The sequence below is a fragment of the Cyanistes caeruleus genome, chromosome 9 (assembly GCF_971803275.1).
Source record: "Cyanistes caeruleus chromosome 9, bCyaCae1.hap1.1, whole genome shotgun sequence".
Classification (NCBI taxonomy): Eukaryota; Metazoa; Chordata; class Aves; order Passeriformes; family Paridae; genus Cyanistes; species Cyanistes caeruleus.
This window is the reverse complement of record NC_141709.1, coordinates 8,185,298-8,203,472: the sequence shown is the minus strand read 5'-3', so window position 1 is coordinate 8,203,472 and position 18,175 is coordinate 8,185,298. Positions and strand designations below refer to the sequence as shown.

The following is an 18,175-nucleotide window of genomic DNA, read 5'->3' as shown; positions in this document are numbered from 1 at the left end:
TAGGTCTTCATCTCTCCAAATTCCAAAATACTTCATTTAAGAAAGACCTCACCAAAATGGAAAAGCTGTTTTCTAAAATCTCTGGAAGCTTCAGCTCTGTCTGTGGCACAATTATAAAACTGTCATCTTTTTAGAAGAGTTCCATCTTCCATATTTTACTCCCCCAGATTCCTCAGCAGTGAGTTTCAGAGGATGATTACTTGCTGCACTAATAAATGTTTCCATTGATTTGTTCTGAACCAAAAAAGAATGACAAAACTTTTACAAAAGTATTTGCCTACTTCCTCTGTAAACATACTGGGAAAATAAAATATCCTTCTGTAGCAAAAACTGTTGAAGGAACTCAAATTTGTTTAAGCCAAGCAAGTTTCTCTAGTGCCAGAATAACCCAGTCCCTGGATTCAGCAAATAAAGGATTTGGAGGAGGTCAGGGCAACCTCAACTTGGAAATTCTTCTGAATTTGTTATGGATGTGGCCTTTGTCTCCAGTTTAACTCTTCCAAGAAAGGATTTGCTGCCTGTGGAGAAGGGCTGTAAGACATGGTGTCTGAGCCCACTGTTGACAGAGAGACACCAAGGAAGGCAATGGGCTCAGCCCAAGGTTAAGAGGGGATTCAAACAAGAGCTGTAATTACTTGCACAGAATGTATCTAATATTTAGAGAATTTTTCAGTTGCCCAGCATGCATTAAGGGCTCTAAAAATTGGAAACTGGAACTGGCAGTGCTCAAACTGAAAATGGAGTGCACTCTCTGTAGTCAAACACCACAACAGATTGCTGAGGATTTCTGAGAAATCCCTGGAGTTTAAGTCAAGATGAGATGTTTTTCTGGGGGACAGTTTCTTCTCAGTCCCAAGGGTGTGACAGCAAGAGGCATTTGATGAGATACCTCTGCACTAAAAAGGGGGCAGGATGAGGGGATTAGGGTGGTCTTCTCTGTCCTTAAATACTGACCATGAAAATCAGATCAAGGGTGGCAAAAACTGTCTTTTATAAGAATTGTATCTTTTCTGTTTATATTGTGTTTGAATCTCAGCTCAGATAGTGAGCTTAGAACAAAAGGTTTCCTCAAGGCATAAAATAAATATTTTACAAGATAAAACTTGTAATATTTTCTTACTGTCAAAGTAAGTCTTGTTGGTCTGTTTAGGAACAACAGTTAACCAGTTTTTTCTGATGTATTCAAATGAAAAATATGACCAGAATACAGAGAATCTATACAACAACAACAAAAAAAAAAAAAAAAAAAAGAAAGAAGATTTTTTTGCAATTTTATTTTTTTAGTGGTTCGTTTTTCAGTTGAAAATTTCAGTTGAAAAATAAAAATCTGCAGTGCAGGGTAATTCACTGTTTTTAGTGTCTGCATTAATGTGATCAATATACACAATGAGGATTTTTTTTGCTTTACAGGCAAAAAATATTTGTGTGTAATTTTTGTCATTTCTCTCTACTCATGTACAGTAGTTCCATAAAAGCTGCAAATAGAAGTTATAGGTTTTATAGTTTCCTAAAAGGAAAGGAAAGTTGTGAGAGAAAACTTCAAAACCTGAAAACTAAGTCGGAAAATCCCTTATCAGAAAGCAATTCCCAAATACTAATTTGGGAATTTCAGTGGTAATGTGTAGAGTCTTGAAGAACTATGGGGATCTGTTTTACCTCATGCCCTTGACTGGTAAATCGCATTAAATTTCAGTTAATTTAGAGAAATCGTTCCCTACCATCATTCTTCACATTTATTTTTGATTATGTTGTGGTTTTAAACCAATAACTAAGAAAATTACTTATTTCTTGTTGTGAGATATGGATTAGAACAAGAGCAAAACAGGCATAAAACTTAAAAGGGGAAAAATAAAGAAAGTTTATTGACAAACTACAATAATAAGAACACCAGAATAAACTTCCAGAAAAACCTTTTCATCCCCTATCTACCTACTATTCCCTTGTTCACATGACAACAGAGACAAAAACTTTGGAACTTTGATGGTTAAAACAGTCCCAATTCTTGCTACAGTCTTTTCACCAGTTTTTGTAGAGAAACAGAAGTTTCTTCCTGTTAATTTATGGAGTTTCTCACAAGAAAACTATTTTTGTTATAGTTTTCCATTGCCCTAATGTTAGCTGCTCAGAGCTGCTATTATTAGAGCCCACTCCTCCCATTTTCACATCACTCTGAAGTGTGTATGGGCCATGAGTCTAGAGATAGCATTTTTAAGGATAAGTTATTCAAAGGCAAAAAAAAGTCTTCTTCATCTGTTTCTGTGAGCTGCACTAGAAAACAGTTTTCTCATTGCCTCTCAAGGCTTCAAATCTCCCAGCACTTCACTATACCATAATTACTCTATTTTTTACTCAAATTTACACTTTGAACACTTTATTCCTCTCTAGATACTGTATCATGAATTAAAGGAGTTCTTTTCAGGAATTCATTGTCCATCTCCATAGTTTTAACAGAAAGATATTTCAGCTTAATTAAAGCATCTTCTTAATTCTCTACCTCTTCTGAAGCTTCTTTTCTCTCCTGTCACTGGTAGTTTATAAAGTCTCTTTTCATGTTGATCACTCTCCCTCTCTCTCTCTCTGGATAAAAAGATTAATCCGCAAGTCTCATCTGGGTAATGAAAGAGTTAAAATCTTGCCCAGGCTTTTGTAGATGGTTCGGTGATCTCTGCCGAACAGGAGCTGGAGCCGTCTGCGATGGAAAGTTCCTCATGGCTGCTCTGGAGAGTGTGGTCGCTGTTCCAACCCGCTGCAAGTCCAGGGCCTCTCTCTCTCTTCACTCGGCAGTTTCCAGTGAATTCAGCTACAGCAAAACCTGCAGCCGAGCCAGAGATCGGCTCGGCCCGGCCCGGGGAAAACCTTCCCCAGGCCCCCCCATCTCCCGGCCGGGAGACGGGGCAGGCCCGGCCCCATCCCCGCCCGGCCACATGGCCTGGGCAGGGACGGGAGGCCTGGAGCTCTGCCACCCTTCACAGCCAGAAAACAAAGAGAACCCAGAGAGCTCTGCTTTTACATTTTAAGGTAGGGTTCACAAGTTGATCCCACTTTTCAATGGCCTAAATTGCTGTCAATTCTCAGCAATGACCGATAATTGGTCAGGAGAAAAAACTCCAGGCAGTTCCCAGCAACTCCAATTCCCTTAAAGGTTAAGTAACTCCATGACAGATTACAAAATGGCATCTACCAGAATGTGTCTGAGAGGAAAGGCAGGATCCAGGAGAGCAAGAGGAGGAGGCTGGGAAGCAGAAGGGCTACATGGAAATGTATTCATCTGGGTTCTACTAACAACTGTGGACTTAAAAGCATTAACAAATCCTAGTGTTGAGTATGTGTTACACAGCCCTGCTCATCCAGCAGCTGCCAACCCTTTCTTTCTGCATCCCTCAAATACTATTTTTTTTGCTGCATCTTTGATTTCTGTTTCTGGGTTAATTTTGTACATGAGTGTTTCTCTCTATTTACCCAGGAACTTCAGCAGGGTCTTGCAAGCTCGCTGAGCTCTTTGCTTTTTTACAGCCTTGGCTAAGAGAAATCCTAATTGATGTACAAAAGACTCAACAAAGTGGTGGCTAAAGCAGAGTGCTCAGGTCCTTGCACTTCATTGCCAGAATCTGTAACCAAAACAGCTATTGCTGTATCTGGGAAAAGCCAAGTTAATGCCAAGGCTGCCTGTCTTGTCTAGATTTGAGGACAATGAGTCCTTCTCACTAATAGCTCTATCTGGTATCTTAATTGGCGAATAAATTAATAAAATCTTGTTTGTTTTCCCTGCTGTCATTGATTTATTTTGAAGGGAAGGGGCTAGTCTTTGAATTCACTTTTTTCTCTCTTACAATTGAAACATCATCACTTTTTAGGAATCAGTCTTTCTGTCTGTGTATTTTTCCAAAATGGAAGCCAAAACTATAGAAGATTGGAGTTATCACAGTAAGGTCAAATGTGGTGTGACAGTGTTTGTTCAAGTTATCCAATTTATCCAGCTCAGTACCCAAGTGACTTAACATCAAAAGAACATGGACTCTATCCTGTTAATATTTTAAAATTTACCTTGTTCTAACAAAAGTATTTGTTGCATCTGGTCCACATTTGGGGAAATCATTGCTTTCATTTCAGCTTCTACCAAATCGAGTCGTTTCAGAGCAATATTCACATCAGAAGCCACACAAAACCAACAGGAGCAGCAGCAACCTAAGCAAGTGGCTTAGTTGTTATTTCTTTCTTTCCCAACAATTATTTTATTATGGAGTACTGTCTCCACTTCTAATAAATAACCCTCGTTGCTTGTCCTGTCTATAACACATGACAGAGTATCACTGTCAAGGCCCCGTTGTAATTCCCAGCGAGTCGCCCCCAGCTACTCAGCAGAGCAGAGTCGCTTGCAAATGAAGGACATTTGTCTGAATGACACATTTCTGAATGAGAACTGCTTTGTTTTGCAGAGAGTTTGGCCGCTGGAAAGTAAACAATCTTGCTGTGGAAAGAAGAAATTTCCTTGGCTCCCCACTGCCACTCGCCCCCGAGTTCTTCCGAAACATAAGGCTGCTGGGACGGCGCCCGACCCTTCAACAGATCACAGAAAACCTGATCAAGAAATATGGGACACATTTCCTGCTCTCAGCTACCCTGGGAGGTAGGGCAAATTCTTGGGAATGTTGTGGATGAGCTTGGTGTGAGTAGACTAAAAGCGCTGGTCACAACTCCTCCTCCTCCAAGCTGCTAGGATGGGCAGCACTCTCTGTGGGAGCAGGTTTTGTCTACAGGTCTTGTGACTCCTTCTTCTCCTTTTTGCTGCTGTGTATAGAATTTTGTGCAAAAAAGAGAAGAGATCTGGTTGCTAAGGTTGAGGTGCTTTACCTGAGCTCCTGCTGTGCTGCCCTTTTGGGGGTCTTTGCACTGAGGTCTTAAGGAGAGTGACATTTTTTTCTGTAAGTGGTCCTTGTAACAATTTACATATTAACAGCTTACAGAAGTATCTGGGTCCTTTGCAGTCCTGCAGAAATGGAGCCAAAACCAAGTAACAAGTATTTCCAGCAAATCTTTTAATTTATGAGACTTTTAAACTACTTTGTCCGTTGGAAAATCCCTATATTGTCACTCTGCCCTTTTTAGAATTATTCTTCACTTAACCAGTGGGACTGCATTTTCAAAATGGGATGATGAAGCTTTGCCATGTCATTCCCATTAACTTAATGGAATCTGCATCTTTCAGTCCCCACAGACTAATCTGGAAAGGGTAGCCCCATGGATAATTGGGATCCAGTCACCAGATGGATTGAAGAAATCCGGTGAAAAGGCCTAATGTTCAAAGGAGAGCATAAATTGTTCCGAATGAAAGATAATTAGTACCTGTGATTACCCATCTAGGCATTACACAATGAACTGACATTTTAGAAATGCAGCTCTATCCCATCGTGGGTGATAATATTAAAGATAATTCTGGTTATTGAGTGTCCTTCCTGCAGGACAGGCTTGTTGAAATTCTTTATTCACCTGAGGAATGGTTCTCTTTAATACATTCCAAAGCTGAATCCTAGCCATTTGTGAAGGAAATGAGAGCCCTCCTAGTCTCTCTTGGCTGATAGCTGGGATCTGTAAGAGCCCAAATGGCTCACAGAGGCTTCTCCTTTTGAAGGAGACCATCCTAGAAACAAGAGGGATTTCTGTCTTGCTGTAGTTATTTCAAAAAATAAAGAGCTAATTTCTATCATTATTTTGGGAACTAGTACCTCTGCAGCATTACCATGAGAATTTGAAGAACAATTGAAGTGTGTTGTCCAGAAATTTGTAACAAAAAATCCCTGAATTTCTTTTAACTACTTTGAATATTTTTGCATGCAAATATACATGTTTTATAAATGACTTATTTCTTGAGTATAGAACACATGGCACATTTGAATAAGAAGACTAAATGGTGAAGAACAAAGAAAATGTTTCTTAAAATAGAAAGCATAAGAATTAAAGCTTTGGCTGCAGCATGTATCCTACTTCAGGGATTATCCAGTGGTAAAAATTATTTTTCAGTATGGCTACCTATCTGCTAATTCTTAATTAATGTAAATAGCAGTAGCTCTGAAGCCATGTGATGAAATTCATTGTCAGGGTGAAATTGGATCTGAGAGCTCTAGGAAAACAGCCTAACATGACCACAGCTGATCTTTACATTCGAAGCAGCAATGTCACACTGATCACCAAAGAGCCACGGAGCTGACAACTTTCAGGAGGTCTGGACCTAAGTAAAACTAAAACTTAATGTTATTTCCTTTGAAGACATTTGAAAATTCTAGCTGAGCCATTCAATATTCTCCCCAAAGCCTCAGGATTTGCTGCAAGGAAGCTGAGGTAGGGTACCATTTTCTCACCTCAGAAAGGCTCTAAATTGCAGTAGCTGCCACAGCCTTGCCCAAATTTTCACTCAGAAGGAGACAGTGTTGACTTCTGGGCTCTGTCACCGCTTAATGAAGTCCAAGGGAGTTTTCGTATTAACTTGGGATTTGACTTAGGTCCCTAGTCTCAACTTCTAGGTATGATTTGAGGCACACCTGCTGCCTTACATTATCATTGGATGGGTGCTGAATACTTTAAAAAATTGGTTCAATTACAATAATTACAGGGAATTAGTAATTTCTCGGAAAGCTTTCATGAGGTAGCTAATAAACCCATACTTTCCTGGATGTGTTAGTTCTCATTTTTGGGCTGGATTGAATGGGGATTCCCACAGATGCTTGTCCACATCTGATTAACATGTAATTAGATTTTTTTATTATTTTAATAATGTATTAGTACTTTCCCTTTAATTACAAGTTGTTTTATTGTGAAAGCTTGTCACTTATGCAGCTTGTTAAAAGCAGAAGACCAAACGGAGTGTGCACAGTGCTTTCATATAATGAATCCCCAATCATCTGTATTCATGGACAGAAAGGAAAACTTGGCAAATGAATGATGCTGTGGTAAGATTTGTGTGCCTCTGTGACCATTTGGTTTCCATAAAGATCCCTTTTTGAGCATAAAGGGGACTCTTGCACATGGTTGTTTGTGAAACATTCCCTAGTCTTTATTCAGAAACACAGAAATACACCCCTCAAGGGCATTAGGAAATGAGAACTGAGGGAAAAAAGTTCCATATTTCTTGCTGCCACAAGATAATGTGGAAAGTGACATTTCTCACTGCTTTTATTTCTTATGGAAATTTTATCTCCTTGTGACACAAGCCCAAAGTCCATAACGAGCAGCTTCAAGCTGAATGATTGAAGGACCCTGTGTGACCCAGCAGACTGAGCACTCACTATTACTTCCCCTTCTTTTGTTTTGCATTTATACTTTTCTCTTGTTTGCCTGCTCACAACTTCATGCAATGGTAGTCCAGTTTGCTGGAAATTACACTTTAATGGCTTGCAAAAAACAGGTGTGAGCTTTGGAGCTGGAGGCTGTAGGGAAGCCTGGGCTACCACTGTGGGATGAGTGTGAGGGGACAAAACCAAATCCCTCCGGAGTTAAAGACATTCCCTTTAATGCTGTTCCTACAGAAAAGGCCATTCAGCAAAGCAGTAGAGTTGGTGATGAGGATAATTAGAACACCACAATGAGATGATAGGCTCTTGTTCCAGGCGTTTGGGTGAAGTGAGACTGATTTGCAAGGAAGTCCTCCTTGCACCTGGAAACAAGTCAACTGCTCTGAATAAACCAATTTGCAGGACAATGCCGAAGGTTCCTATGACAGGAGAACCTCGTTAAGAAACTGTCTAAGTGGTCATCTGAAATGTTCCAGGTAGATTTATTTTTACTGCTATTGTCAGTCATCTCTGCTCAAGGTATTCATTACCAGACCATCAATCCATTCAGCTCTCTGGGTCAAGAAATAGCCCTTGATGTTGTTGAAGGAATCAGAAGGAAAAGAGGTAGTTTTGTCTTTAAAACAGTCTTAACAGGTGTGGGCAGATCAGCTCGACCCCAACCCCTCTGATTACAGCCCTGCAAGTGTGATGTTACACCTTTACTTTTCCACAAGTGCCAGCTTGTCTGCTCCTCATTAGTATTTCCCTGGAGCTGCGTATTTATTCTGCCTGCAAAGATGGGGAAAATTGTCAGGTGGTGAAAAACAGTGAATCTCAATGAATTCTGAAGGATTTATTAGCACTTACACTAACTGCTGATACGACCTTTGCTTTCCATAACACTCCCTCAAAGTAAGATACAAACTATTGGCAAATAAGAGAAGGAGAGGACAGTCTCAAATGACTGATGTGAGAAAGGAATTTGAAAATTTTGCAAGCACCAGTCACACCCCCTGTCCAGATATGTAAATTCCACAGCATCAAGGATTATGGAAGCTAAGGGGAGGGGAAAAAGCACAAAGTACATTAACTTTCTTTCCACTTCCGTCTACTTAGTGAAGAAAAAATTTAAATCCTTAAACAGATGGTCTGTATAGAATTAACGTGCACTGTTATTCACTTGGACCGTGGAAATGGTACCACATCTGGCCTGACATTAATTTATATAGTTTTTCAGCCTGTGCATTTCTACCAGCATCTGCTTAAGTTTGGGAAAATGACCTGATAAAACCCTAATGATACCTTTGGTGATCCAGACAGGAATAGATTTTCCACTAGCTGATAGTAGCTGGTGTATTTATTTAGGTGTAGTTATTTAGGTAGTAGCTGAGGTATTTTATTTAATCAGAAAACTTTGAGGAGTTCCTAGGCCAAAGAGTAAGTCCTGTGTAAGATACTTTTATGTGTATGAAGAGAGAGGTTCAAGTAGGCATCTGTGGGTTATGCTCAGCTATAGCTACCTTGGAGTGTTCTCCTTTTATTCCTGTTTCCTCTCTGACACAAAGTGATGGGAACTGCTTGGATCACTGCCTTTTCCTACCACTTCCCAGTCTACAGATGAAAATATGAAACATCAAGGCCTATAATTCCTTTATTATTCCAAAGATGTGGGTAGTACAGGCAAACAATCTCTCAACAACTGAGGCACAAGATAGCACTACGTATTTAAATCATGTGAATATTCATTGGTATGTATAACAAAATATATTTACTCCTTCTATAGATGGTTATGTTTAGCTTCAATTGTTACAGCATTATTCCAATTCTGCCATGTTGATGTAGATTTGCATTTTTAATTTAAATAACTCTTGAATATGTTCTTAAGATGAACACAAAATTAATTTCTAGTTTCTGAATGCCACTTACCAACTGTTATTTAGGAGTCATACATCTAAATGGCCACAGATGGGTTGTATATCTGGGTAAATTTCTATACACCTATTTAATTTCTTTTTTTTTTTTTTTTAACTGTGTTGGGAGCTAGTTGAATTTATAAACATATATCATGGGCAATATGTTCTTATAAATCCAGAAAGAATTAAAAATTGAAGTTATAACCTTGCATGCCCTAGGGCTGGTGGGGACAGTAGTGGACACTGTGGTAAGGTCAGTGAAGAGCATGAACATCAGCCCCCTGCCCCTGCAGTGACTCTCTGTCAGTGACAGCCCCACATGGCAATAAAACATCCCTGTGGTGACTGAGAGCTTCGTGAACCACCCATTGGGCTATGTAGCATTGTTTTGTAAGCATAACTAAGTAATTCCATACTACTACTTCCTTTAAACCTGGGAAAGTGAATTTTACTGTCTCTTGAATTTTGGGAAGGAGAGCAAATGCTGCTTTCAGAGCTTGTAAAAAGCACAGCTGGGAGGATTTGATGCTGAATAATCATGTGTTATAAGTGTTCACTGTCACAGCTCCTTTTCAGTTCTTAAAATTTTTAACCTTGACCAGTTTTCTAAATCACACTTGTTTTCACCTGATGCTTGGATGTCTTCTTAGCCTGTTTTATGGTGGCAGACAGTAACCAGTGAAAAACAAGATTCATCCATGTTTTCAATGTTACAAAAGAGTCTCTTTTGGCATGGGTTTAATTTTCTCCAGATGAACTTAAAACTCAAATTGTCTCCCCCAAACCAGAGTTGGCAGGGTTATTTCCCAAACCCTGGAGCTCTGGGTGCTGAAGGGAGCCCTTTCACAGTTCTGTAGGGACAGGGATGCCTAAGCCCCGATGGATGGGGGAATTCACTTTTTCTAGCAAGGGATCCATCATCTCTGACAGATGAAAAGCTCTGTGAGAAGTCTTTTGTGCAGCAAGTATCTTTGAGCTGCCCCTGATGGCACCAGCTGGTAGCACAGTGCCTGGGAGTGCCAGAGATGAACCAGGACTCCTTGTGTGAGGTGCCATGTAAACATCTGAAGTTATTTCAGTCTGGTTACAAAGAATGAGAACCCAAACATATCTGTTAGGGGGTGGGGACAGGGCTGGGGGTGCCAGGGGATCCACACCCACCATGGAAAATGTAGGGTCAAGAAGGACAAGACAAACAGGAAGATGTGATAACTCTGATGTGGTCCAAATGATCTTTTCCTGAGATGTTCTAATCAAAGTAAAACATCACAACACACCACCCTGTCCTTTTTCAAGGTTTGTTTGTTTGTTTGTTTTTCAAATGGGAGTTTTTATTGGAGTTCTGCTGTCTTCTCCTGGAGAGCAGGGAATGGGAAAATGCCTGAGATTTTTTTTTTTTTATGTGGAAAAAAACCTCAACAAACTCTGTTTTAATACTAAAACTTAGCAGAATTTTGTTGAAATATAATGAACCCCACCATCTCTGCTAATGATTAATACAGATCAGTCAAAAGTGTTTACATGAGAACAAGGTGTGGTGGGTGCTCTGTGGGCTGGAGAAGGTTTTCTCAGAGAAAGGCTGGGAGAGCTGGGATTCTTCAGCCTGGAAAAGAGAAAGCTCCAGGGGGACCTTATTGTGGCAATCCAAGACTTTAAAGGTCTTATAAAAAAGAAAAAGAATGACTTTTTACATGGGCAGATAGTGATAGGATAAGGGAGAAGGGTTTTGAATTAAAGGAGAGGAAACATGGATTAGATGTTAGGAATGTCTCAACATCACCCTCAACTCCCTGTGAGGGTGGTGAGGCCCTGGCACAGGGTGCCCAAAGAAGCTGTGTCTGCCCCTGGATCCCTGGAAGTGTCCAAGGCCAGGCTGGATGGGGCTTGGAGCAACCTGGGAGAGTGGGAGGTGTCTCTGCCCATGGCATGGATAGAACTGGATGATCTTTAGAAGTCCCTTCCTACCCAAACCAGTCTATGAATCTATGATTCTGTGATAATGAAACACAAAGGACCTCCAAAAAAAAAAAAAAAAAAAAAAAAGTTTTTGTAATCTTTTCCAGAGAATTTCTGCAGCTTTAAGTCCTCGTTTTCTTTGCCCTTACAATTCCTTATCTTTTCAGTGGAAAGGTGGTTGATCCTGCAAAAGCCACTTCAATCTAAATAAATTAGCTCACTCTAGAAAATGTGAAAACATGGAGAGAAAGCTCCTAGTAAAATTTTGCAGCTAATCTGTGCAGCCTGAGCTGGTTGCTGACACAGTATTCACTCTCTGAGTTTGGATGTTGTCTTCCCTGATACCACAGAACCATGGAACAGTCTGGGCTGGAGGACATCCTTGGACTGGGTTGCTCCAAGCTCTCTCCCACCTGGCCTTGGACACTTCCAGAGATGGGGCAACCACAGTTTCTCTGGGCACCCTGTGCCAGAGCCTCACCACCTTCACAGGGAAGAATTTCTTCCTAATATCTGTTCTAAACCATGTCTTTGTAGCTCCACAGACCACTGCATAAAACCCATGGCCCCTGGCTCAAATCTCAGCCCACTCCATTGCTTTTCATACCAGAAATATCTTTTATCCTGGCTGGAGTCCCTTGGCAGGTTGTGGCAAGTCAGGTTTTATTGCATGGGCATAGTTGAATGCCAGCAAAGCTGGAACCTAGAGCAGGTTCTGATGGCAGATTTCTCTCAGGGGATAGGCTGTTAGAGTTTGCTGTGCTTTCCCAGCTCCCTCCTTACGGCAGTTGTGAACCTTCATCAACATATTACAGCAGAAAGATTAAATAATTGGGTGGGGAAATCCTGGTACTTAAGGAGGCTGTTTTAATTCCTGGTTCTTTGGAGCTTCAGGCAATTAATCCCTGCATTGACAACTTCATGCACAGAAATAATGATCCATTAGGAAACTGTAGGAGGAGAAGTATAAATGTAGTGGTGGAAACTGAGGTAAGCTGCAGCTGGAACAGCCACCTGTCCCTTCCAGGGAAAAAGAAATATTCTGGACAAACCCTGCAGGTCTATTTAGATAAAAAGCTCCTGTATAATGACAGTTTTGCCTGTGTAAGATCTGAAGGGCTTGACTGTCCTCTGAATTTCTGGGAGATTGGGAAACACATAATGTACATTGGGGAACAAGGAGTGTGCTCATGTTAACCAAAGACAAGTTTTGTGAGTCAAAATTTGCCAGCAAATGTGATCTCCTGCACAGAGGCACACGTTCCTCACTTGCTCACTACCAAGATTAGCTCCCTCTAAAGATGATGTCATGTTTTCATCCTAGATTTTTATCCTACAGCTATTATTTTCTGGCACATAAACCCATCTGAAGTTGGCATCCCATGCTCTGCACGGGCACAGTGCCACTGCAGCAGATGGGTGAGCAGTGAAAGTAGCACAAGTGGCAAGTCAGACCTTAGCAGGGTAACTTCCTTTCCAGGAACTAGGAAAAGGCACTCAGTGGAGTTGTTCAGCACCTAAAATCCAGGTATAATGACATTATTAATCAAATGTTGAGCTAAATGCTGAAGAATGCAGGTTAACAAACACACGCTCAGAGGGTGAGGAAATTTTCTTCTGTCCAATTTATTTTGGACATAAATTACACAGAAGAAAATAATGGGTCCAGAAATTACTTTTCCAATTTGTTTTGTCATGTAAAGGGGTTTGCCTAAACACTTTAATAAATGAATGAATTCTTGCTTAGCCTGAAACACAGGAAAATATATCCATGAACTAGACAATAAACATGGAAAATTTGACAGTGTCAGTAGGTCTGTTCTGGAAATGTTCTTAAGAACCCATGCAGTTAAGCAAGTCAGATTTTTGGTTTTCAATAATCCTACAGAAATTAAAATTTCTGAATTCAACAGTATTTATCCACATCTTTATAAAGAGACAGGAAGTGAGAAATCCACAACACAAGTTGCCAGAGCTTGGTGGAAAACCACCAACTTTCTGAAAAACCCTACATTTTTCTGTTGCAGAAATTTGGTTCAAGGCAACCGTTCTATCAGATTTCAGGCACTGCTGAATTGATTAGAAAGCACATAGTTACTCATAACAAGGTGCAACAAGGTGCCTTTCTTGTAAAGTCAGCTATGATAGGCTTTGTGAGAGAAGGAAACAAGCAAACATCTCAAGTATTACACTGGTTTCATTTTCTTTTATGCTAACATAGAACACTACAGAATGAATGTATTAAGTGACCTTGGAAATAAACACATTTTGTATGCGCCTAAAGCTGGATGTCTACAAAATCTCTCTGTGTTGTTGCACATTGCTGATGCTTGCTGGGGCTTCTGTTTCCCTGCCCAGGAGAGGAGTCACTCACAATTTTTGTGGACAAACGGAAGCTGAGCAAGAGGTCGGACGGGAGCGACCCCAGCGCCAACAGCTCCGTGGTGACGCTGGAGACCCTGCACCAGCTGGCAGCCTCCTACTTCATCGACAGGGACAGCACCCTGCGCCGGCTGCACCACATCCAGATCGCCTCCACCGCCATCAAGGTAGGGACAGCTCCAGGACACACCTCCAGGGCAGCTCCCAGCTGCGCTGCTCCTCAGGGGAGGTGTGGTTTGATTCGTAAGCATTAGCAAAACAATCAGTTTTATTATCTCTCTTACCCAAATCAAAGCGCTAAATTTGTAAGGAAGATGCTGGCGTGGAAGAAGGTCTAAAGATGTACTAGAGATATTGGTGATAAATGATACATAATTTTATTGATACAGAAGTGTTTATAGAAGTGTTTACTCATTGGGACAGCCTCATGAACATGTGTGATCAGTAACTCCATTCACAGACAGATTTATATTTCTCATGCCTTTTCTTATTTTTTAATTTTTTTTTTTTTAAATATAGTTATTGTACTCCTGTGACTGAATTTTATATTTTTTAAAAGACCTTTGGAACAATTTGGAACTCTTGGCTCTACATGTTTCATGGAGATGTATTATTTTCTGTTAGGAACTAGTTTTAGCACAGTTTGTCAGTCAAAGCACCCTCTGTGCTGACTGCTGCAGGTCACTCCTAGCACCAGAGGATGTTTGACCAAAATCAGTGCCCCAGGTAGGACAGAAAGCAACAGCTGTCCTCATGAGGAGATCTCTAGACTTATGTTACTCATTTGAAATATCCTCTCCCAGTTTATTTCCAGCTTCGAAGGGCAAACACAATTGTAACTTGCAGTTGAATGTGCAGTAATTACGAAGCTCTTGATGTAAGATGTGATTTAGGATCCTTTCATTGGATCTCTCTACTGGTAACCAAGATCTTCACTAAAGACACATGAAACCAGATGCAATTCCTAACTCAAGTAAATACAAATTTACTTCCTTGGAGGTGCCATTACTGGGGGAAGGATACAACCAGAAGTTGTGGCTCCACGGCATATGTTGAGTTTGGCTGCTGCTCTGTGAAGGACATTCCCAAAGTCCCATCCATCTCAGAATGGTGCCATGGCAGCTCAGCCCAGCTCAGCTCTGGCCATCTGCTGGTGCCAGAGTTGAGCTGAGAGTGCCACAGACCAAACCCAGGGTTTGGTTAAGGCTGCCCATCTCATCACCTGGTCTTGGAGGAAGGACTGGATTGGAAGGTTTTGGTGAGCTGGGATGGGAGTTTCTCCCAGGCAGCTAGTGATAGACAAGAATAAATAGCCTCAGGTTGCTCCAGGGTTGGTTCAGGATGGATTTTAGGAACACTTCCTTCCTTAAAGAGTGGTGAGGCATTGGAAGGGGCTGCCCAGGGCAGTGGTGGAGTCCCCATCCTTGGAGGTGTTCAAGAAGTGAGTGGATGAGATGTGGGTTATTTGACAGTGGTTTGAAGGTTGATGCTCTTGGAGGTATTTTCAACCTTAATGGTTGAATTCTATGATTCTTGCTGCAGACCATGGTATCACTCATCCCTCAGATGTGACTTGCCTTTATCACCTGACTGTTTATTTGGTAGATGCACAGCAACCTTTAAAACCAGGCTCCCTCCACATGCAAAAATTCCTGTTATGTGAAGATAATGGGTGGCTGCAATCAGTGGTAACTCAAGCGACAGAACATAGAACTGTAGAGACAAAACTCTGGCTGAACTAAATCTGCCCTTTCTAGCCACCAAAATATTTTAAAGAAAATTTGTGTTACAATGCAAAATTCAACCCTGCCCACCTACAGTTTACAGGGTGAACCTTCTGCACATCCAAAGATTTCTGCAAACACCACAAATGAAAGATTTCTCTCCAACCTGCTGCTGAGATGGATGCAAACCAAGTGTTAGTCCACCAGCAAATCCGATTTGGTAAATTGATGGCAGGAGCCTCCAGGAAATGGTTCTCACATCAGATGCACCAGAGCTGATAAATGAAACCCTGGCTTCTTTCACCACTTTCATTGAGAGGCTGGGAACATTTGCATGACGAATTTCTACTGTCAGAACATTAATTGAACAAAAAACCTGTTTCTGTTAAAATGCAAGAGCACAGAAATAGCCAAGGAAGGCATTTTTTTTTTTTTTGTTCTATATGCACAGGTTTCTGAAAGACTGCTGCTCTAAATTGGAAAACCATCAAGTAAAGTTTTAGATCCAGGGTGTAAGTGGCACATTTGAAGACTATTCATTAAAACATATATAGTGACATATGAGTTAGAGTACTTTCCATACAGCTGCTGAACCAGATCTCTGTCCCAGCTTGAGGGTTGGCTTGGGAGAAGTGACAGCCTAAAGGAAATGGGGACCAGGGTGACCATCAGAGCTTCCCCTCCTGTGCTGCTGCAGGGAGGATTACCCCAGTGCTTGTTACACCATAGAGTCCTGAGGAGTTTTTTAAGTCCCAGTGTCACCAAAACTTCAGGAAAAAAACCAAAAACTCTCCAACATAATTTTTAGTGTTGGAGAATTAAGAAATTACTTTATTCTGGCCAGGATGTTGTTCTGGCCAAGATGTGCAACAGAAATAATTTCATCCACACGTTGCTTGGGTTGTGCAGAGTAAATCATTCCATCACACCTGGTTCTAGACTTTTCACATACTTATACAGACAAAACCCAGAGAAATTCATTGATTCAATGTTCATTAGTCCCAAATTATACAATTCTCAAGATTTGGTTTCCTATGGGTATTGATCTCTTTGCCTTCGATGCTAATTAGATCCTCATGTGCTACTTACAGGCTGTAGATGTTAACTTCATTAGGCATTGCCCAGAGAACAGAGTCTTTTGAAAAGAAACTTTAATTCCTTTCCCCTGGGCAGAGACAAACAACCCCCTGGACCAAAGTTAGGTAAAAATTTTAAAAGTTGCATAATTTCCAACACCAGCACCTCCCATGTCTGGTGTGCTCACCACAGCTCTTGCTCAAAGCCTTCCTCTGCACAGGGGATTTGCCAAAAGAGCCCAAGAAAAGGTCTCACAGCTTGGCATAATTAATTCCCTTTTGACCAGCATCAAAGAAATCCAACATAAAGGTATTGCAAGAGGTTGAGAAATCCCTAAAATTCTAAAGTAATATTAGAAGTTTCCCCAGCATGATTGCTGACTGATTACTGACTAGTTAGCAACAACAACAACAACAAATAATGTTCAGGACCTAGTTAGTGTTTGATACTGTCATTTTTTATTAATTTTGGATGGCTTTTTCATTTGCAGTATTCTAAACTCTACCGTACTAACAAGAGCTGTTTATATTTTAGGGAGAGCTGAGAGTATCAAAAATGTTTCATATAACTCATGCTCTTACTAGGAAGAACATAACTACCCTGTTGGGAATGCATATCTGAATAAACCAACCAAACAAAAATATGATATGGAACAGAAAAGACTTAAAACACAAATCAAAAGCCATGACATTTGCAGTTAAATCAGAGCACCCTGGTGCACAAATGAAATCTGCCACTCAAGTTCCTGGAGTTTGGGCTTCAAAATGAGCAGGAATAATTTGCTTTGCTATTTGGCTTATTGTTTGTCACATTTCCTGTGACTATGGGCAATCTGGAGCTGCATCAGGAGTTAGGGAAAAATAGCACAACTGCTTGCACACCAACATTTTTTTCCGATTGCAGTGCTCAAAGACAGCTATCTTGATGGCTGGGACACCTCTAAAATAATATTTGAGAAGAGAGATTACAAATTCACTTTTGTCCAAAACCACACTACCCCCCACAAAGAAAGCCAGTATGTTTTCCTTCTTTTCTTCCCCCAAATTGGTATAAGCGTCCCTTTTCAGTTTAGACTACATCACTCTCACACCTCTTCTTTTCTCTATTTCTATGAAAAAAAATTGCAGATTTTCTCCTAAAAAAAGGGGTAATTTTTATCCACACATGATGCATCTCCTAAACAAATGACTACATTAATTCTGTGTCCTTTCTTGTAATTTTTTTTCTCCTACTTCTCTCTTGTCCTATTTTTTCCTACTACCCAAGACATAACTATCCTTAAGAGTAGCATTGAGGCTGCTGCTACTGAAGAAGGCTTTGCATTAATCACACAGACTTATTCCACATTAAAAGAGGTAACATCATTCCGTGGCAACATTTTCTGACTGGAAATCAAAATGTCCATGGGAAGAGCCCATAGCTTGTATCAATATTTAATATATTTCAAAGTCCCTGACACATGCATTCTTTAAATATGATTTTAGCACATGCATTTTAGTGCAAGTGCTGAGGCTCATGTGCTAAATCAACAGTTTGGAGCCTCCAGGGCCTTGCTGGAACCTCACCAGGTGCCTGAGGGCTGTGTCTCATTTGCATAACATTTACATGAACATACAGCCTGTTGTGTTTGAAATATGACACGTCCAGCATCTCTTCCTTGGCACGCTCATTTTAGAGGCGTTTTCCCTCGAAAACCTCTCTTCAGCTGCACGGATGGCTGTTGGTTCTCCTCATTAATAACCTATTAGGATGATGGGGTGTGCTCTGCTCTTGTCTAATAAAACCCTGCCCCGCTGTGGGAGCAGAATACAGATAAGGGCAGCAGAATACAGATAAAGGCAGCGTTTTTTTCCCC

At 40.8% G+C, this 18,175-nt stretch overlaps 1 protein-coding gene across 3 annotated transcripts in view; it reads left to right on the top strand.

The window, feature by feature from the left end:
- Window positions 1-18,175, top strand: part of BRINP3 (BMP/retinoic acid inducible neural specific 3) — a 662,162-nt gene that overhangs the window by 568,923 nt on the left and 75,064 nt on the right. For all 3 annotated transcript variants that reach the window (XM_086842781.1, XM_086842782.1, XM_023931559.2), the window contains 2 exons: window positions 4,437-4,627; window positions 13,496-13,686. In XM_086842781.1, the coding sequence (XP_086698907.1) occupies window positions 4,437-4,627; window positions 13,496-13,686 (382 nt within the window). The remainder of the gene's footprint in view (window positions 1-4,436; window positions 4,628-13,495; window positions 13,687-18,175) is intronic.